This window comes from Osmerus mordax, chromosome 12 (assembly GCF_038355195.1).
Source record: "Osmerus mordax isolate fOsmMor3 chromosome 12, fOsmMor3.pri, whole genome shotgun sequence".
NCBI lineage: Eukaryota > Metazoa > Chordata > Actinopteri > Osmeriformes > Osmeridae > Osmerus > Osmerus mordax.
In genome coordinates this window covers 11,735,024-11,757,688 of record NC_090061.1, presented here as the reverse complement: position 1 = coordinate 11,757,688, position 22,665 = coordinate 11,735,024, and the positions used below count along the sequence as shown (strand labels likewise).

Below are 22,665 nucleotides of genomic sequence, written 5' to 3'. Positions count from 1 at the left end.
CTTTGGGCACTGCTTCATGTAAAACATCCTCGCCCCCACAACGCAACCAGACAGTAATGCTGTCGCAGAAATGAGTTTTGGAGACATATGCACTTGAATATGAGCTAGGAAATTTGCCCTAGGCCCTTCATAAACTGAGGAATTCAGTAAAACAGAGTGCTCTTGTGATACATTTGGTAATATATTAGAAATAATACAAAAAGAAAAACGGTATTACCTTTGAGAATAAATGGCTTCTGAAAGGTAATGGTTCTAGAGAGCTCACTGACTTTCTTCAAGAGTTCAGCAAACCAAACAGGAAAATATAGATTTTTCACAAGTAAGAAAAGCTTTGGAGCGTCTAACAGAATCAAGACCTCACAGCGTAGCAATAACCGCTTCACTTCAAACAGGACGGTTACAAACAAGAGATGTTCAAGAGTGAAGACATAAAATCTATTGCCAACCAACGTGTTCCATGATTTGCTTCATCTCTCTCGATAAAAGCACATATAATGACACAAGCAGATTTGACACCTACTGTATATTTCACCATTGGTTTTGGGTAAATGGGGATTAGTGTGTTTTAGGTCAAGGGATGCTTAACAATGGCCCAGCCAGTTGCATAATCGAGTGTGATATTTGACCACAGAAAACACTGTCACACACCCAACTGTCAAGGGCATGAGAGTGGAACAAGAGCTAACACATGTCAACCTTTTTCATATTCATTTGAGCATCTTGTTTTTTAGTTTGAATTATTTTAATACCCACCCCCACCCCAACTAAATAGGCCAGTTACTTCTAGACTGATAGTGTGTTTCTCTTCAACAAAAGCATGACTTGGAATACCCTAGACAATGTTCAAGAGGCCTGGCCTATTACAGCCTATCCTGGGCATGACACTACTGAGGCGAGAGAGAACGGAACATGATGGGCAGTGTCCCTCCATCCTGTTCTCGTCTCTCTGATAGGACAGGGCGTGTCCTCCTCTCTGCTCTCTCCGTGTGCTGGTGTTGGGGGGGGGGGTACACTACCTTGTTCCAATCAGAGGTTAGCACTCCCCGTCCGACACCAGGAATATCATGGCCTCCTGTTTCCCGATGTCGGCCATGATGGTGGCCAGCTGGTTGAGGTTGCCGCTGTGGAAATGCTGCGTCTCCCACAGGTCCAGGATTACAGAGGTGGGGCTGGCTTTCGACGCAAAAAAACTCATGTGTCTGGAGAGGGTGAAGCAGAGAGAGGCTTCATATATTACAATCACATACTGGCAATCGAAATAATCTTTTGTTGTACTACCAAATCAGAATTGATAGAATGTGGGGTTTATTAAGTTATGCACATAGAGGATGCAGACTAAGTTTACTATGGTACATTATGCTTGCTGTTGGCTGTAATACACAGAGGAGGTTTTTGAGAAGACTGATTATGGTTTTGCTGCTTTTGCTACCTTAGATCAACAACCAGGAGACATCTTAATTGGAAAAGTAAGTTTATAAGCCCCCCCCCACACACACACACGTTGAAGACATCTGATATTAATTGAAACAATAGGTTTGGAGGTGATATAGTTCAATAAAACTGCCCCAGCTGTGGCAAGCACACATCTCGATTTCCCCAGGAACTGTCCCCCCTCTAGTTTTACAGGATGCAGTTGCTGTCCATTGCTGCTGTAGCACCTCTAAACCCTTAGGTAAGAAGTGTGCTATGAAAGTAACGATTGGTCGTCAAGGTACTAAAACACTCCCTGCTTCTCAATATATTCCCTAAAAAACAACATCAAATACCACTGGGTATGTCAAACCATTTTTCATTCAAATTTTGAAACTTCAAACTTCTAAAAGGCGGCATGTGCCCTAATCTTTTCATTGATGTTAAAAAAAGGGTCTTAATTCCACATAAATCCCATATGAAGACCCACACTTAAGTAGGAAGTGACCTTCTCCCTGCTTTGGACCTGAACCTTTTGGATCAAACCCAATCAATAAGAACAAAGCAGAGGCCCTGGCAGGCTGTTTATTTGATGTGGAGCGCAAGTCGATCCCACAGGTACCTGAAGGGGCTTGTTCGATCTAATGGCGTTTTTCTGTTCTCTTAACGTCTGGGGCTTTCAGTACTGTTATGAACAGCACATGTGACAGAGCACTGGGAAAGATTATAGCATGCTTGTGAGGGGTGTGGGTGTGTGTGTGTGTGGGGGGGGGGGGACAGACACGTACAGGGCAAAAAGGCACACAGTCCTTCAGTTTCACCTTGAGAACTGCTAGCAGCTAACTCAGCTGTATTGCTAACTCAGTACACTCATCCCAAAACACAGAAGCAACTGTAATATAGAGAGGTGTTAGCTAGAAAAAAAGGGGTCCAACTGCCAAAAAAGGGAGGAGAGCCTAAATATGCAATCACATTTGAGGGGAAAAAAAGGGATCTTTACAAACGGCACATATTCATCTCTCCTCCCAATTTCCAAGAAGGAGATGGTCGGAAATATTCAGTTTTTTTTCTAGCAAGAATATTCTGGTAAAAGGTGTTATCATATGAACAGCACAGTGCTGAGACCAGCCTCGGCCGTTCACAGCACTGCTCACGCTTCCCTCAGTGACGTGAACACGGAGGGAGAAAATCTGGCGTAAAGGTCCGTGGTATTTTGAGCCATATTGATTAGTCACGTTCACCTTCGACTACTTGTTCTTACATTTACACTCTGCCTCTCATTCTCTCTCTCACACACACCCCCCCCCCCCCCCCCCCCCCACACACACACACACAGAGTCTGAATGTCAAGGGACCTGTTCCATTTACAGTATAAATTGCTGTTAGGTTGTTTGAAAACACCACTGAAGCTGTTCCTTTAAAAGAACTTAATGAAAATCGATTTAAGTTGAGCAAAACATTGCTAATTGAACCTGTACTGCACCAATTCAATCTGTAATTAATTGGGGTAAATAAAGCTTATTGGACAAATGAAGTATACCTATTTGATTCCATTACATGGGGGAAGTTAAATTAGAGGATAATTGATCCCAATGTTCTGGCTCTGTCCTGGTAAAGGCAGTTTGGTCTGGATGATAAAGCAAGAGAACCCTTGGAGAGAGGCTGGTGAAGGAGACGGGCACAGACCCAAATAGCCCCCTCTAACGTCAGCCTGATGGACAGTTAGCTACCTGTCCACTTCCTGCCATTGGATTGAGCGAGGGAGGATGGAGGACGAACAGGTTTTTGTGTTCAGCACATTTCTGGGAGGCTGTTGGGCTGTCTAGTCTGAACATGGAACAGAAGGATGTATGGTCTGTTATAGAACGGTAGCATAACAGACTGTTGTATGATTTCATATCGCCTATTGTCCTGATAAAACCACAATTAATCAAGCTGTTACAACATAGTATTACGTAGGAACTGATAGAGAACTTAGTTCAGGAACAAGATGTCCGAGGTTAGATGATCAATCAAAAAGAAAGTATGAAAAAAGTATGACCTATAATTCTACATTTTAATTTGATGGAATTAATTCTTCTCAAACCATAACCAGAGTTTGTTATCTTAAACATCCTGATATTTTTGTCCAAGCAGAGTTAGTGTCTAGCGGGCTACCTGTCCAGTTTGAGTCTCTGGGCCAGCATCCTCCAGTCAGCTCCGTTGGGGCAGGGCGTGTCCAGGCTGCTGCAGATCTTCTGTCTGATGAGGTAGGGGATCTGGAAGGCACTAGGACCTGCCAGAGCAGTGGCGTTGGTGTCCAGCATCAGGAACTCCGAGTCCAGAGCTCTGCTGTCCTGCAGGGCCGGTTTAGAGGTTACACACCCACATACACGGTACACTCTTCACAGAACACCCACTGGCAGCTGGGGTGAAAGGTTGCGCAAGCGGCGGGCGTGTCTGAGGCGTTACCTTGGCGATGTTGAAGTCGAGGCTGAAGCTCTGGCCCTCCCCCTCCACCTGCCACACGCACAGCTGGCAGGTGAGCTGGCAGGTGGTCAGACTCAGACGCTCCAGAGAGAACGTGCAGTGCAGGTACCGCTGGGAGCCGTTCCAGATGTGGTAGAACGGGATCTCCTGCAGAATGGGCCGACACACACACACACATGAAATACGCACGCGTACATAAAAGAGGCATACACACACACGTACATAAAAGGCAAATACACACACACACACAGTGAGACCCTGTCGGGAACACACCATTACATGACCCCCAGCCAAGCACACATCCTCAGTGTGTTAGTGTGTTTGAGTCTGTACAGCTGAGCATGCAGACCCCTAGTCTCTCTGTGAGTGATGCATGTCTGCACACGTGACAGTCTGTCTACTACTGTCACACGTATCATCCACTCAGGAACTCGTTATTCCCTCTGTACGCACTCCCAGCACACGGCATTAAACGCGTTCATTCTTGAATCAAGACGCTGTAATGAACTGCAGTCAATGTATACTGTTAGTTGCCATGCACCTTATTTCCAATGTAATCTGCCCGTATGCGAGTGTAAGAGCAGTAGATCACAGTGGAGACCGCAGCACAGACTCCCTCTTTAACAAAAGACTAAGGCGCCTACCAGGGAATGTTTGAGAATGTATTCATGGTTAACAATTTCCACATCTCTCCCTGTTGCTCCATATTCATGTCTCATTTGCATATCCCATGAGAGTCCGAGAGGTAACTCTGACAAAACGAGGGTGTGACAATGGCTCACTCTGCCTCAAGTAAAAAAAAAAAAAAATGATTTCAGCAGAGAAAGAGAGCTGCAGTGCCGCCTCGTAGCCAGGTGGGGGCACTGTTACCCAGGCACACAGACCCAGGTAGGCCAGTAGAGAGTGAGGAAGAGCCAGGCAGCTTCAGGGGAAGGAAGGGCCATTTCTGACCGCACTGCTGCTATGGGAATAGCACTTCCAAATGAACAGGCACAGTCCAGAGGAATAAGCCTCTGTTCTAGGCACATTGTTGTCACACTGGCTTCCTGCCTAGCACAGACCGTGTGTGTTCTCTTTGGGGACCTGGTGTTCAATGCTCAGAGTTACAGCCAGCACAAACACCCCCCTCCCCCTCCCCAACACACACATATACTGTACACTATATCTCTCTTTCTGTTCCTCCTCTCTTCATCTCCCTCTCTCCCTCCCTGGGCTGTAGTGGGCGAGGCAGGTGTGGAGTACGGAGGGAAGGTGGGGAGGTGGAGAGGTTCCAAAGCCAGGTTGTGAAGTTCCACATATTAGCATACTGTTCTATATTTCATCTGAACTCCCTTTGAAAGATGGCCTCCTAGTATAATCAATCAGACTGGGGCTGGAGCAGGGGTCTGCTGCACACACACACACACACACGCAGGACTATTGTGCCAAGACCTCTGTGGTTATTAAGCAGACATTTCTGCAGTGACAGATGAAGAAAAAAAAAAAAAGAAATCCTTCATTTGAGTGAATCATAAAAATGATCAACTGAAGCTAAACTTCAAAAATCAAAACTGCTCAAATCCAGTCTGGGCTGTCAAGAGACCATAGTTCACTCATTACTTAGACATCAGCTTGTGTCATCATCTCAATGTCATTTCAATAATTCCTCGAGATATCTCCCCCTAAAACCTGCCATGACGGTGATGCGGGAGGCATCACTGGTAGACTACCACAGGCACCGACACCTGGAAACTCTGCTAACAAAAGATAAACAGCCTCCACAAATCTAATCTGGCATTTCTATTACAGAAAAGAAAATGCTGTAACAGCACATTTCCCCCCCACCCCCAACCGTCAGGGGCAGCACCCCAGGCCCAACACCAGCCCCCAGGGGCCAGACAGCACCCCCCCCCCCCCCCCCAAACTCACCTGGTAGCCAGCCAGCAGCTTGCTCCTCCAGTGGGCCAGGGGCATGTCGTGGATGGACAGGCGCAGGTTGTGGTAGCTGTCTCTGAAGAGCAGGATGTGAGGCTCGTCAATCAGGCGCCCGCCCAGCTGGCTCTCCATCTGCACCACCTCCTGATGAGACACGCAGCGGGGATCAGAGCGCCCACAGACACACACACACACTGGTGGGGGAATAGGCACGGTTTAGCATGAAGAGATATGTGTATGCTTGAAAACACATACACACGTACATGCACCGCTTAGGACGGTGAGATAGGGCCACAGTCACAGTCTCAACAATGCTTTAATGTCACCGCAAGGTTACTTCTCTGGCTCTTTATATATATATATATATGTGTGTGTGTGTGTGCGTGCCTAGCACCCATGAATTGCATTAGCATGCAAATACAGTGGGCAGGCAGGCAAGCAGGGCTACTACCTGTGCTGTGATGAAGTAAGTGAACAAGCCATTAGTCAACGGCTCATTGTTCCCGCATGGCGAATCTCCTTAATGCCATTTTTGTTTTCGTGCCAGGAGAGATTTGTAAATGCATGCTTAATATTTTAATCTCTGTGGGACTGGCTCAGCAGACCATTTGTTGCCGTCCGAATGACCATCTGGAATGGGCGGATAATATCCCCGGCATTCTCTTCTGATCGATCAATTTATTTTGATGCCGGCGCTTTGCGCCGAGGGGGCCCTTAAGATCAGCACCTCTGGTGGCGCCCCAACCCTGCCCCTGTGTGTGTGTACATCACAGGCAAACATTAAACCGAATACTAGATGTGGTAAAATTAGTATTTAAGGAGACCTTGAAAAACAAACCAAACTGTCCTTTTTTCTCTCTCAAACGGGAGAAGGAAAACGGCTACTGTGAGGAAGATCTATCAGTGAGAATGAGAGTGTGTGTGTGTATAGTCTATAACAACAATCCCAGGAGGGGGGAAGTGTGTATGGATAATGACCATATGTTGAATGCAGTGGTACGCGGGCGTGTTCGCCCATGGTGGGATGTGAGCGAAGACTCTAATTAAGACGGGAACAGCGGTGATTTCTATCTGCACGCCACAGATTCAATTTTCTGCACTCTTTCCCCGGTTTGGGCTAGACTGATTCCAATTACGCTGGAATGGAAGCTGGTAATTATCCATTTGGAATCTGGGCCTTGCTGTAGTATAGAGATCTCTATCACAGTGAGGGAGAGTATAGTTCATTATGACACCATGAATACCTAATCTGGATGTTTGGTTAGTGCATTCCACCCTGGTCATACAGAAGCCCACTCACTTCCTCTCAATAAACCTACTTTTTAATAACGTTCGTTTCGATTACTCCATCTTGTTATCACGTCTGTTCATCCCTCATACATCCAGAGTACCAGAGTATCAGTAACTCCTACTGCTGTACAGTACATGCATGTACAGCACAGGTGTACCAGGAGCTCCTAACTGTACAGTAGATGCATGTACAGCACAGGTGTACCAGGAGCTCCTAACTGTATAGTAGATGCATGTACAGCACAGGTGTACCAGGAGCTCCTAACTGTATAGTAGATGCATGTACAGCACAGGTGTACCAGGAGCTCCTAACTGTATAGTAGATGCATGTACAGTAGGCAGGAGCCCAGGAGGCCGCCCCCGGCCCACTTACCCAGAGAGAGAGGGGGGGGGGGGGGCTGAGGTCTAATGAGTTAATGACTAGGAGCAGAGCATCCTCCACAGGATTCACCCCCCGTCTATTATGTCTGATTCAGAGACAAAAGGCTACTTTACGGAGGCTAACTGGGGGGCTGGTTTAACACTGTTCTTAAGCACAATTATACGTATCCCAGATAAGCGTTGCAAATTGCCAGCGGTGGACTTTCATCGGGTTTCTGACCCATCAGCAGATCTGTCAGCCTGGTAATAAGAGACAGGCAGCACACTGCCAATTATCCCATTATCAACATCCACTAGCGTGAATACTGATCCATGGGGGGGATGGGGGGTTAGGAGGGGGGCTAACATGATAGGACAGGGACCACAACAAGCTGTACTACACGACACTCCGGGCCCCAGACCCAGGACCATGACAGAACCACGGGCCTGGAGGTGTCTGGGACAGGAGGGACCAGGAAAAGGAGAGAACAGGGGCAGGAGAGACCAGGGGCAGGAGAGACCAGGGGCAGGAGAGACCAGGGGCAGGAGACACCAGGGGCAGGAGAGACTAGGGGCAGGAGAGACCAGGGGCAGGAGAGACTAGGGGCAGGAGAGACCAGGGGCAGGAGACACCAGGGGCAGGAGACACCAGGGGCAGGAGAGACCAGGGGCAGGAGACACCAGGGGCAGGAGACACCAGGGACAGGAGAGATCAGGGGATGTGCTGTGGTAACAATCTCGTTGAGAAGGCTTTAATGCAGTATAGTAGTGAACAGCTTAGTGCGTGTACAAGTGTGTATCAGTGTGTCTGTACATGTGTGCATTAGTGAATGTGTGGGTGAATGTGTGTGTGTGTGTGTGTTTGTGTGTGTATCCGTTAGTTTGTGTCTGTGTGTGTATGGGGATGATTCCAGCATATGTTCTGGGCTGAGAGAGTAATGGCCCTCTTTACGCCCCATTATCCAGTTAACAGATGACAATGTTGGGACGCTAATAGATGAGAAGCTTAATATCCCTCTATTATTTACTCTATCAGTGAAAACAATGCAATGTTTGAATTACGATATCAAATCACGCATTAGTCAACAACTGAGAGAAATCACATTAGCCTTTTTTTTTGTATTGTTCCTTCGTTGAAAACGAGGACGGCATGTTTTTGGTGAGACTGACCCTCTAACAGGAGATCGTCAAGATGCATGAGATGGGCCAAACGTGTGAGTCGAGCTGGAGAAGACCCCCTTTGTTCTGACAGAATTAAAGATAGCCTGTGGTGTGTGTGAGGACTGTGAATTTCACATCAGCCAAGGCCAAGACCACCCCCTGATGTTCAATAAGGACGGGGAAAGCGAGGGAGGGAGAGATTAAAAAAAGGGAGAGAGCGGGAGCTGCTCAAGAAAATGAGAGAGAGAGAGAGAGAGGGGTGGGGGGGTGGGAGAGCAGCTTTAACATTTGCTTCTTCAGGTCACCAGAGTGCTGAGCTTTAGAAGGAGAGATAACAGGATTACCGCGACCATGGCCACAGTTTCCCCCTGCTCCCCCACTTTGCTCTGCACTCATCCTCCTATCCTCCCCAGCCCCTCCTGTCCTCGGGCTGGGCCCCTCAGAAGCAGCTCGGAGCTGGGGCTGTGTGACGGACCAGGTCTGGGCTCCGCTGGGGGAACCAGGGAACAGTCCCACAGTTAATCTCTCTGGGCTGGGGCTGACATAACGAGGTTAGCTACTGCACCAAACTCTTATACAACAACACACAGCAGGCCAGTAGACAGGGACATGCACCCCACCCTAACCATTTAAAGGCATTAGCTGTAAAGAAGCACTGAGAAAAATAGACAATACAGTTCAAAACACTGAACACTGCACTATGCTGCATGAGTCACTAGAAGGTCATAAACGTCATCACACAATACTCGGTATGCGTTGAGTTTCCAATGAATAACCCCTCTGCGGTAGCTGTAGGAGATCTATGACGGCCACTAAGTGTATAATCAGCTAATTAGCAATAGACATAAATCATGGGGAAGATGCTGAGAAGATACATGGGAACACAACTTCCCAGCACTTTAATAACCCCATAAACTCCCCTCTCACCCAGCCCCACCTGCCTCCGACACGTCCACACCAGACTAACCTCGCGTTCACATCCGCCCATCTGTTTCCACGCTTGCTCTGGGGCTGAAGAAAAAGAATGCATCCAGTATGTAAAGAGAGAGAGAGAGAGAGTTGTGGGTGGAGAGAGTGTCGTGGGTAGTGTGTTTGTCAAGGAGGATGTGACAGCACCCCCACACCACACACACACACACACACACCACACAGTCTCCATCAGTCTGAGCTCCAGTGGCCATGCCCGCTACACTCAACCCGGATTAATAACTACAAATAGCAGGCACTTGTCTGCCAGGATACAAATGAGCTGACTGTTTGCGAGGGAAAGATGCACATTCTGCTTGATAAATCCTCGTACCGACGAGACGAGGAGAGGGGGGAAGGAGGACGCGAGATGGGCTGAGGGGCAAGCGAAACATCTTATGAAAACAATTCTTCTTCAGCCGAGCTTTTTGACGGAGCTAAATGCCTTGTTGAACTTCCGTGGCAGCCATTCCAGGACGTGTGCCGTGGCACCTGCTGCAACGCATCTGTCTCACCTGGGGGGCCCTCTGCTCTTTCACTTGTTGATGGAGGGACACCTTTAGCGGTTACACGCTCCCTCCATCAACTGGGATGTTTTCTTTCCTTGATGCATTGAAGAGAACACTTCAAATCGTGGCTCTTTTGAGAAAAAAACCCCACAGTGAATAGCGACACACCACATAAAGCCGTATGCAAAGATAAGCTCCTCATTGGACGGGAAGTCTCACCGTGTTATTCTCTCATGCAGGATGATTCATAGTTTAAGGTCAGTAGGAACAATGGCAGTGCAGCGTAGCCGCAGAAGGCCTTACATTTTCTGCTGCGAGCAGCACCTTGCTTAAAGGTTCCTAGAACACGGTAATTAGTTATTAGCCTACAATCACCCACATATTTAGATATATTACCCTGGCACAGTATCTATCCATTTTTTCATATCCTTTTTCAGATGATGGCGGTTTTCTGGTCAAATGAATTCACAAAGGAGGATTTTGGGATGTGGAGGTGTGTCAGCGCGTGTAGGGGCTTAGTGTTTAACACAGAGGGCAACAGAGGACGGCCTATTAATCACATGTAATGGTAGATATATATGTTTTATGACAGGGAGTCCCACAATGAGCTGAAACAATTACCCTCATTACATGAATATTAATGAAAGCATGACTTCTGTAGTCAGAAATACAATGCAGAGAGTACAAAGGAAATTAATTGAAACATTTTCCCTCCAATTCAGTCCAAATGAGCCTTTGGGAATTTAATGGCCATTTAACATCACTTTAAACTCACTAGAATTAAAAACTATTATATTTCTGATGAATTACTCAACGGACGCCGCTTTTTTCCCTCCCTTCGGCAAGTCCTGGGAGTTCTGCTGTTCAGCGGAACCTCAAGAGCTCTTCAGAGTTTTACCCCAAACTTTGTAACTAGGACTGACAGAGGGAGGCTGGTTTGATCAAGAATCTGTACAGTACAGTGTCCTATTCTTCAAATGCAAACACACGTCCACACACACACACACGCGCACGTGCGCGCGCACACACGTGGGTGGACTTGTCACCAAGCTATTTTTGACCTGAGCTACTTTAATCTGTCCTTATTCTGGTCATCTAATTAACTTTGTTTAATACTGTCTCAGTGTTCAACTATTGCGTGTGGAATGAGAACTGCGGAAGCCTCAGTGTGCATTGGAGAAAATCGGAACAAAAATCGTCAATAACTCGAATACCACACTTATGTTGTGTACCCTTCATAAAGTCACCAGGTACAGCTTAATATCATATTCGGTTTCCCAAAGTCGTTTCCCAAATTCCCCCAGTGGGGCTTGGTATGTTCTGCATACCAGAGGGCTTAACGACATGGCTCTGAGACCAACACAGTGCTCACTGCTGCCAAGAGGGTTTGCAGGTGTTTACGCTCCTTTCAAAGAGACTGAACAACAGTGGAGCACTTCCTTAAATCTCTCTCTTTCTCTTTATTTCTCTCTTTCTGTCTCTCTCTCTCTCTCACACACGCACACTCCCAGGGAGGACGGCACCACGCTTGCCTCTGCTGTGTGGCGCCAGCCCTGGCCTGGCCAATCATAAGTGGGACACTCATTAAATATTAACTTAATTGGTCCCGGCAGAGCCAGCGACCATACGGCGGGCATCACACGGAAATGTCACGGTCTCCCCTGAGTCCCCACACACTTAGGATCAAAGACAATAACATTGGTTCTAATCTGCTTTAATTGGGAGATGAGAGATTGCACTTTGCCGTGTGTCCGCCGGCCTGGCTGGCTGGCTGGCTGGCTGGCTGGATGGATGGCTGGATGGATGGCTGGATGGCTGGCTGGCTGGCTGGATGGATGGCTGGATGGATGGCTGGAGGGCTGGCTGTATGGCTGGCTGGATGGCTGGCTGGATGATGAAGGAGAGTACGTCGGAGGACACTGACAGCCAGGGATGGCGCTGAGGAGTTCAGTGTCGAGCGTTGCACCACCACCACGCTACACGGCTCCAAAGCACAGCCCACAGGCAAGGCAGGAGAACACAGAACATCCCCTTTAAAACCCAGAGAGGTGCTTTTTCATTCTCTATCCCAGTTGGGAGGGGTGGGCTATTGCTGATTTGACATCCTGTCTGATAGGGGATGCCCTGAAGCACTCAATGTGAAACTGCAACAGAACTAACACGGGCTGGAGCTAGAACACACAGTATCCCTGAGGATGGGGTGTAAAACACCTTCAGCACAACACTACTGTACCACTACCACCAATCCGCTAATACACCACTGCTACACCACAATTAAGGCTAATGATAGCTACTGCAGTGGCAGTCTAATCATGAATAGCGCATTTTAAATATGGTGATTAGTGATTAGGCCAGACCTCTCCTGGGAAGTTTAATCTGTGTTTTGAGTGGTTAATGTAGCCACTAAATGAACTACTTCCCTCCGTAATGACACTGAAAGAGCAAAGTGGAGTCCAGATTACTAAGTAGCAGGGCTGCATCCTAAATCAACCACATGGAAAAAAACTACAAATCCCAGGAGATTCTGTGGCTGACCACAGAACCTGGTTGACTGAGAGACAAGGAGCTGATGTACTGTGGTAGGTAGGGGGAGATGGAGAATGTAGTCCACAAGCTTACTGTTGGTGGGTGTCGGCTTCCCTCGCTGATGAGTGTTCAATATAACTGCTTTGTCTGCTCAAGGCAAAGCAGAGGTCCTACTCACACAGGGTCAGACGCTCCCTCCAACTACACCAGCCTCATCACATCATACAGTATTCATATCCAGCAAAGAAGCTTGTTGACCTCACTACTTTAAGTTCTGAAGTTGTTATAGTTCTTCAAAGCTCAGCTCTGAATCACCAGCAAATAACTTTCCAAGACATGTCACCTTCTTCCTTTAAGAATAAAGGGAAGTTCAGCAACCTGCCTCTTCCCAGAGCACAGCTGCTGCCTGGGCCTGGTGGAGGACTGGAGGAGCGTGGGGGAGGCTCTGGGTGTAGGGGAGGAGGCTGGTTCCAGTCATTCACACCCCGCGCTGGAGCCTCTGCAGGGCTCTCATCTCGTCCTCGGCTCTCGGAATGTGTGAGCCCTAATTTCAGACTGAGGTGCCCACTCTCTGCCTTCCACCCCCCTTCCTCCTCCTCTCCCAGTAGCCCCAATCGCCGCTCTACAGCCCCTCCAGAAACCCTGGCACTGCCCCACTCCTCTGAGAGAGGGTCAGACACTCCTGTCGGCTGGAGTGGATTGGAGTGGGAGGCGCCACTTCTGGCAGACGGGGGTGACAGAGAAAAGTATTAAAATGGAGGACGGTGGGTGGGCGGGTGGAGGGGGGTGGGCAGCATGGGGTGCTGGGCGAAAGGCTCTCCTTTTAATTTACTAATTAACCATGCAAATGAAATCTTAACAGGCTGCTCAGAGGCAGGCCTCAGGGGAAGTAGACTGGCATTAGTGTTTGATTATACTCTGTCCACACAGAGAGAGAGAGAGAGAGAGAGAGAGAGAGAGAGAGAGAGAGAGAGAGAGAGAGAGCAAGGCGAGAGAGAGAGAGAGAGAGAGAGAGAGAGAGCAAGGCGAGAGAGCGGAGGAGGACAAATGGAGGAGAGGAATGGGGAATGTCTAGGCTCCTGACAGCGTGACACAAACACACACACACCATTTCATCCGGTCACCGAGCAGCCATATGCATTGTTACAGTACATTCCTACTGTACCAATCACACACTAGAACACTGCATATGATATATGGCATTTACCCTAGGCTTGTTTTGCTGCTTTGTGTTTGAGTGCTTTTGTCCCTGCTGAGAGATAGCCTGTGCTCTAGGACACAATGGCCAGCAAGCATCACCAGGGTGAATGCCACAAATAGACAAAAGATGCTGCGAGTCCTAGAAAACGTGAACAATTTCCAGCACTCAAGCAATCACTAGACCCTTGTGGAAAATACAACGCAAACATCCACTCTTGCCAAATCGCCCACACACTCCTCTCGTCCGTCCTCCCGACACACTCCTCTCCTCTCTCTTCCCTCCTCCCCACACACTCCTCTCTCCTCCCTCCTCCCCACACCCACCTCTCCTTTCCACCCCACCCCACACCTCCACTCCTCCCTGACCCTCCTCTCCCCTCGTCTTCTCTCCTCCTTACCTTGAAGACGTCCTGCGTGTCGTCCATGCAGTACACCCTGATGTTGTACTCCAGGGTGGAGCAGTAGGCATCGGAGAAGAGGACCAGGCGAAGGCGCTTGGCGGCGGCCATGTTGAGCGACTCGCCCACCAGGGCGAAGCGGCCCAGCTGCTCCGAGAACACCCGGCAGGTCTCCGCCTCCAGCTGGCAGTAGTAGGGGTCCGACGCCAGCTCCTCGCCCATCTGCAGCACGTCCTGGGATGGGGGACACGTAGGGGTCACAGGTCACAGGGGCGCAGGGGGTCAGGGGTCAGAGGCTCCTGTTCACCCCCCGCTGTGCGTGTTCATTTACAGTCCGTTTTAGGGTGCTCAAAATGGATGAGCACACCAGAATCCCTTTTAGCTCCAAACCATCACCTACACACACACACACTTCCCTACACACACACACACACACACACACACAGAACTACAGATCCTATAGAACACTGTCAATTTACTAAATAATTCATGAACAAGGTATTCAATTGACATGAAAGGAGACTCCGATAGTTTCCTGGCAAGAACAGATGTCTCTAAAAAAGAAAGAAAAGAGACACAGAAAATCCAGTACATATTGGATTATGGGGATTTTCGTCGGCCTTTAGGAATTTGTTCACAAATGTGGTAGGAACTTACTGCTTCATCCTCCAAATAACACAATTAGCAGAGGAAGGAGAATTGCCTGTTCCACAAAGCTGTGCAAGAACTACCTACATAGCCGACCCTTCCATTCCCTGGAGACCTAGAGGCACACTGGTGAGACAGCATGCTTCTGATTATGTCATCAAAAGTAGAACCTTACGAGGTATACAAAGATAAGACACAGAATTACAAGTAAAACCAATGTAAACCAACAATTCAAATAACCGTATACTTGAAAGTATCCTAAGTATTGTATATCAAATCAGACAATCCATAGTTACACTGCATGTGCTCTCTGATTTACCACAGAAACTGAGGGCAAAGTGAAAAACCAAGTTATGAGCAGTAATAGTAGATCTACAGTGTCTGAAGATGACACTGTTAGAAAAGATGTAACTGTTATCCTGACAGACGCATTGGGCCCAAGGTGATGATACATTCGCTAGAAGTCCTCCTCCCAGGTAAACTGAGTCGTTCTGTCCCTCCTGCCTAGTGCAGCTGCTAAACACCCCGCTCTTCCTACGATATCACTTCCTCTGGCAGGATCGACCCAATACTAGTCCTCATCAATGGAATTAGTAATGACACCGTTCATTTCCTATGCAACCACAATGAAGTCTGACTTTTTCATCATCTTAATATTTCTCGGACTGCACTGGAGTGAGGAGAGATCCACTGGCTCAATTACCCATCCGCTCAATATCCACATGCAATTCATTTCCCCATCTCCCAGCCACCCTCGCTCGCTCTCTCTTTCTCTGTTTATCTCTGTCCTTTACTCAGTGCTCTCCACCCCTCTACCCCCCCCCACACCTACCACTTTAATTCTTCTTCCTTTCTGAGATGAGATCTACCCTGTTTTACCAGCTCTATACACCTCCCATCTCTATCTCTCCCTCATGCATTTTCTATCTCGCTCTCGTCTCTTCTGTCCCTCTCTCTTTCTCTCTATCTTCTCCCCCGACCCCTCCCTTTCCCTCTCTCTGTCTGTCTGTTCTCTCGTTCCCAGGTCCACCTGCCCCCCCTAAGCCCCCACCTCCCTCCAGCGGTGGTGGGCCAGCCTGCCGGGCTATATTTGGTCCAGCTGATGATTAAAAGTGCTGGTCTAACCTCAGCCTCAGACAGGCCAATCCATCCCACAGACACCCCACCACCTCCCCACGCAGCAGGCTGAATAATTTATGCACAATATCGAACATGAAAGAGGACCTACTACCCCCTGTCTCTCCTCTAACACCCCCCAAGCCCCCCCCCCCCACACCTTCCACCCTCACCAACCGCAATCACCTTGCCTTGGTGTTCCGCTATTCCATCACCTTCCCAGTAACGAGAAAGCCCCCTCCCCCGTCCGCCACCCTAACTTCAAACCAAGACCCCCCCCCCCGAACCACAAAGCCCCCTTAAGTGATAGGGAGAGGGGCCATAGCAATAAACCTTGGTGTAGATTAGAGGCAGATTCACTGACACGGGGCCCCGCTTCGAGGCTCTCAGACGAAAAAACGGTTATGAGATATTCAGATGGAGCTAAGTGCTGCGGTGTAGGTGCTAAATGATATTCTCACTGAAATACTTGCAAGCCTGCTGCTATGGGATCAGAAGTGATAATGAATAGAACTTCTAAATAGAAGAGACACCTTGGAAATCTGGATTTTCTCAGTTAATCACCCTTCCATGCACCCATCCCATTCCTCCTCCCTCCGTCCGTCCGTCCATCCGCTCATCTATCTGTCCGTCCATCTGTCCATCCCTTGTGTACCAGGCTGGGGCAGGGCAGTCCCATCTCTCTCTCTGCAGTGTATTCCCCAGCTGCTGTGCAGCAGGGTTAATGTGTTCTCCATGGGCAGTCCCCGACCCACTCACCTCCCACACGCCCTCATAGTTCTGCTTCTTGAGGCGCACGGCCCAGTTGTCAGGGCTGGCGTCGGAGCAGTGGTCCATGGTCATGATGACGGGCCGGGTCAGAACCACCCCTGGGGGCCCACAGCTCACGATGGGGCTCAGCAGGGTCTGGCAGCCCGCCAAGGGTAACCTGGATGTGGACAGAGGGGCGGGAGGGCAGAAGGTCAGGGGGCGGTAGGCGGGACGGGAAGGGTGGGGGAGATGGATGAGAGGAGAGAAAAAGAGAGCCGAGACAGAAAAATGGAAGGCAACAAAAAGAAGAAAGCATGAGCATAAAAGTGCGAGATAGGGAATTTTGCCACCATCTGAATGCACCCTAGAAAGCAGAAAGCAATCAAGTGAATTCAAAACAATAACTCAACCTAGCTGCGGTGAAACGACATTATTCAGTACCATTTTACATATGCCTTCCTCTGAAAAGGCCACAGTCTCTGAGGAGGTAAACATGAAAACGGCAGAGCTCCAGCAACAGAAGCACCGCGCCGGCCGGCCGCAGGGCCAGGGAACAGGGCACGTCAGCGGGGCTGAGAGCCAGGGAGACGCACCTTAAATCCTCCTTCCTCTGGACCGTCAGGTAGATCTCGTAGATCTTCCCTCTGGGGATTGCCTCGGGAGGAATGAGCAGGCTGATTCCTAATGCAAATAACAGAGGAGGGAGAGACGGCAGGGCTCGTTTTGTTCTGTGGGAAACAGAGCTTTTATCATTCCACAAAGAGGACCCAGCCACACGCCCTAAACTGCGTGGATGGGGAAACAACAGCACATCCATCCTGAAGGTCAGAGAAACCCCTCCACCAGCTACACAGGCCGGTGTCTCTGTCTCCCCCTCCCTTCCCCCACAGTTAACAATTAGTGGAAACAAAAGGCCGTATCGAGACATCTTTTAAATGTCCTCTGCCCGCCGCATACTGTAGCAGATAATTGAGACAGAGGAACAGACCACTCAGAGGAAATTGCCATCCCCCTAGAGAGAAGGGAAATACACCTTAGAGAGCAGCTAGAGCTGGCTAAAAGCAGGCTGAGTGTCGCCATTTGTGTGGATGCTCATCGTACAATTATCCACTTTAAATCCCATTTAAGATTCAGATCAAACAGGGAAGACGGGGGGGGGGGGGGGGACTATCTGAAGTGCCATTGCACGGTTTGGTGATGCAAACATCCTCTGGAGTGCTGTTTCGAGTGTATGTGTTCTCAAAACAATGTATTGTGTTCATAAAACATGTCTGCCTGTGTCTGTTGACTTTAAGTGTCTGAATGAACCCTGGGAAAATGTGTGACTGGATATACGCAAGCTGTGTCTGGGACCAAGTGAGTAGATGAGTGCCCAGCTGCAGTCGGGCTTAAGGTAATCCATGCATGCAATAACCACCAAATGAGAAGGTGAGAAAATGAGAAATGAGAGAGAGATGTGGAGTAAGACAGATGAGTAAGACAGAGAGAGAGACAGAGAGAGAGAGAGAGACAGAGACAGAGAGTGAGTAAGGGTTAGGGTGGGGGGGGGTTAGTATGGCTTGCAGACCAGTACAGAAATCCACTCACCCTCCAGATACTGGCGCTAGTCGTGTTCTACCATCTGATTGCACTAATCAGGACGATGGCTAGAAACACAGGCCAGAACCTTGGCTTTCTGTTCCGTTATATAACCCCATCATTCAGCTAATGTGAAGCGGAGGAGAGAGCCGAGAGGAGGAGGGGACAGCAAAGCGGGGACAACCACGGAATACTTTTATCTTTTATCTGCAGAGGTCCTTATGCTCAATCTGGGCTCTTAACAGACAACCAAGGCTCGTCCTTAATGCCCCTGGCGTTGGCCATGAATCTGACCAGCCATGACAGAAAGAAGTGGTCTAATTGGGGTAATTTGTTCTGTGGTCTATTCTAGGAACGTAACCCTGTGTTCTCCAGCACTCTGATTCTCTCCTGGCAATTAGTGCTCTTGTTCATATGTCACTAATCATATATAAAAGTACCCTGCTTCTTACAATAATCCACTGTTCAGTATAAAGTAGATAATAGGACTGCTAGAGAATGGGTGATGGAAGTTAACGTGCACTCATATTTTGATGATTAGGGTACTGGAACATTTGCCCATTCACAAGCAGATTTATATTTACATGTCATCATATTCAAATGTATCAAACGGTACAATGGTTGTGTAGTCCATCTTTGGTGTAATAGGACGTGCGTTGGTTCTCTCTCTCTCGCTCTCTTTCATAGCTTCTTTTCCTCACATACACGCTCACACTCTCTCTTTCTCTCTCGCTCTCTTCTCTCTCTCTCCCCTCGTTTCAACCTCCTGTTCTCTGGCCCTTTGGGACCACTCACCGTGTCCCTGGCAGAGATAGGATCTAGTCTCAACATCATGATGAACCCACGGTCAGGCAGGCAGTTAAGGACCAGACTTAATTAGCGTGATCAGCTCCTGCCTTGGCCCAGGGACGGGATCGAGTTGCAACAGTCTTAGCTGAACCCATCATCAGTGTGAAACCACTAGAGCTGGGCCTAGCACAGGGCTGGCAGAGCACAGGGCTGGCCCAGCACAGGGCTGGCCCAGCACAGGGCTGGCCCAGCACAGGGCTGGCCCAGCACAGGGCTGGCCCAGCACAGGGCTGGCCTAGCACAGGGATGGCAGAGCACAGGGATGGCAGAGCACAGCGCTGGCCCAGCATAGGGCTGGCTTAGCACAGGGCTGGCCCAGCACAGTGCTGGCCCAGCACAGTGCTGGCCCAGCATAGGGCTGGCCGAGCTAAGAGGGACATCTTCCCAGAGAGGATGAAAACATGGCTAGGACTTTATTTTACTGCGTGCTTTGAGGCAATTCCATAATTTAATTCTTCCATCTCGTAATTACTACAGGAAAAAGAGCTATTTATTTAGTAACCGTTTATCTTTTTTTACTTGTATCTAGGTACCATTTCCTAGAGAGTAAAAAAACAACAAGCTTTAGGCAGTAATACTTGAGAGCCTGTGATTCATCCTATTATAATGTTCCGGTTAGGCCCATTTGTTATGCATGGAAGTAGTACACAAGCTCTCTGCAGTATCCTGTCTACCAGGGAAGCACCCACCTGTGTTGGGGAGGGTCAGGCGCCCCCCCAGGAAGTTGAACGTTCCGTAGGTGGCGTTAGCGACGTCGCGCGGCAGCGTTTTAAAGTAGGTCTGGGTGGACAGCCTGCTCATGAACTCAGCAGGGTCGGAGGTCAGCTTGCCGTTGTGCAGCGTGTGGGAGCCGTTGGGCAGGGGGTCCAGGAGAGGCCCGTTGGTCATGGAGAACTTGGCGGTGTTGTCGTGGCGTGAGCGCAGGGTACCTTGGTAACTGGTGGTGGTGGTGGTTAGGTCAGGCTGGATGGTAAGCAGATGGGAGTTCTCTATTAGAACAGAAACAGACAGGAGCACAAGTGAAGATCTCCAGCCATGGTGGTGGTGGTGGTTCCTACGCTGGCCAGACACTCAGAACATTGTGGGTAGAAGAGCAACTGGAAGCTGTCATTAGAAATACACAGCAATATGCATACACACACACACACACATACCAAGAAGCACACACAAACACAGACACACATACACAGATATACCCCCCTCCCACACACACACACATGTATATATATATATATATACACACACACATGCACACATGCACACAGACATACACACACACACACATATACATACATACACACAGACATACACACACACACACTCAGACAGACAGACAGTAATTTCATCCTAAGCCAGTCAATTATTTGCCTCTCTCATGCAACCACAATCAATTCCAAACAGAAGTCAGTGGAAGCTAAGCAGTCGCAGTTTAAAGAGGCTTTCTCATTGTGATTTGCAGACTCCACTTTCCACTGCTCGTAGTGACAGTACTTGGGGACAAAAGCAGACAGTTTTCACAGGGGCATCAAGCCCCACACACAGAACACTGACAACATAATGACACTAATGTGGAGGAAAACAAAAGTCAATTCCTACCCTATGCCAAAACACACTACCACACTGACACATTACTGTACCACATCAACAGACTCAACACACCCCCTATTCCGACACCCTACTCTACCACAGCGATACACTCAACACTACCACACCGACTGATCGAAACACCGCCACGACGCGACACCAACACAACATACCCTCAGAACACTCACACACACACACACACAGAGGGCGAGGCGGACGAGGAGGACAGAGGGAGGGTACCCGACGATGAGACAAGAGGTAGAACAAAGAACAGTATCCTACTGCTGCGAGGGGGGGGCGGCGGCCTGCCGTGGCGAGGCCGGGGCGCCCACACACCTGGCTTGCTGGGCTTGATGCCCATGGGCTGGAAGCCAGTGGTGAGGATGGACGAGTCGGCCACGTCGGCATCCAGGCCCTCCTTCTTGCGCCGGTAGACCAGGACCACCACGGTGAGCAGCAGGGTGAGGCAGAGGGCCACCGCCACCATGCCCACGTACAGAGCCACGTCCTCGGCCCCGCTCGCTGCTGGGGGCGGGGGGTTGGGGGGGGTAAGGGAGTCGGGAGGGGGAGAGACAGAGGAGAGATGGGTTACATTTGGGTAACGTTCCGTTTTTCTTTTCTTTTTTTTTGCAGTCATAGCAAGATGAAGGACTTTTCGATGCGTCAAATCTTATAACCAATTTACATAATTCAGACTCATCCACCACATATTTCCGAGTGAAGACAACTGGAACAATATCGGTTTTTGGGTCGTTTCATTGTTTACATCAGTCACATGGACATTCGACCATTGAACGTTTCTTCCTGGTTGTCACACTGTACACCAGACGAGGTAGAGGGCCCCCAAGGGCCCATCAATAGATAAGTGTTCCAGTTCTGTCCCTAGTAAGTCACACAGACATGTGCATTTCACCAGAAGCCCTGAAGACAACTCCCAGCATCCCCTGGCACTCCTGCTCAGTTCCTCAGTGGGACTGTAGAATTACACATCCACCCCAGACGAGAACAGGAGACAAAAGCAGGATTTGCTTACAAAGAACTTCAAAACTTTTTTATTGACGTGCTCTCGTTCTCTCTCTCTTTTTTTCAGTTTCCCTCTCTCCTTCTCTCCCTATCTCTCCCCCCCCCCCCCCCTCTCTCTCTGTGAGCCCCCGGCGTGGGGATAAGTGCTAAGCTAAGCCCTCACAAACAGCAGACTTATTCCTAGGCGTCTAATAAGAGGCTGGAGTTGGAGGCTGGGGAATGGGATTGTCCACGGCTGTCTCCGGGGCCGGGGCTGAGGGCTGCGGGAGGGGCTGCGGGAGACTCTCCTCACAGCGCCCTGGAGGACCGCCGCTGTCGCTGCCAAGCACGGAGGCGTATTTCTGTCTATTGAACGCTCACAGTCAATGTTGGGACAGATTCACCGTCACTCTGAGTGATGCACCAGTGTGTGTGTGAGAGAAAAAGAGGGAGAGGGTGAGGAAGAGAGCGTGCGAGAGAGAAAAGCGAGTGAGGAAGTGCAGAAGAGAGAGAGAGAGAGAGAGAGAGAGAGAGAGACAGAGAGAGACAGAAGGAGTGAGAAACACGTGTAAAAATGTTTAGAGGCCAATTCAAACGTGGCCATGATTAGACATGACATATTTTGGATGAATCCTTCCGTCACTAGCTGTTTGTTTCTGTTACAGTGTACAGCCTAACTTTATCTGTGGAAACTGTGTTCATAACCTTGGAAATGCACCAGCTTGACAAGTTTTAATTGGTGTTGATGAATCTGTGACTGAGAATGGTGGTATATAATTAGCAGAAAAACCAACACGTCTGAAGAAAAAAGGGAAAAAACGACATTCTCCAAGGGCACATCATTGTTTTTCTCATCCTCCTTTGCCATTTTTATCTTATGGGAGTCTTCTCAGTGGCCGTTAAAGGAAACACCAACATCTACATCTCACTTATGT

General features: G+C 49.0%; 1 protein-coding gene across 1 annotated transcript in view; it reads right to left on the bottom strand.

The window, feature by feature from the left end:
• Positions 1-777: 777 nt before the first annotated feature.
• The window catches only part of unc5a (unc-5 netrin receptor A), a 102,767-nt gene continuing 80,879 nt past the window's right edge, over positions 778-22,665 (bottom strand). The window contains exons 8-16 of the mRNA XM_067247590.1: positions 21,011-21,253; positions 19,834-20,133; positions 17,311-17,398; positions 16,727-16,895; positions 14,204-14,437; positions 5,788-5,937; positions 3,862-4,026; positions 3,568-3,746; positions 778-1,199 (exon numbers count right to left, since the gene is read on the bottom strand). Of these exons, the coding sequence (XP_067103691.1) occupies positions 1,034-1,199; positions 3,568-3,746; positions 3,862-4,026; positions 5,788-5,937; positions 14,204-14,437; positions 16,727-16,895; positions 17,311-17,398; positions 19,834-20,133; positions 21,011-21,253 (1,694 nt within the window). The 3' untranslated portion in view covers positions 778-1,033. The remainder of the gene's footprint in view (positions 1,200-3,567; positions 3,747-3,861; positions 4,027-5,787; positions 5,938-14,203; positions 14,438-16,726; positions 16,896-17,310; positions 17,399-19,833; positions 20,134-21,010; positions 21,254-22,665) is intronic.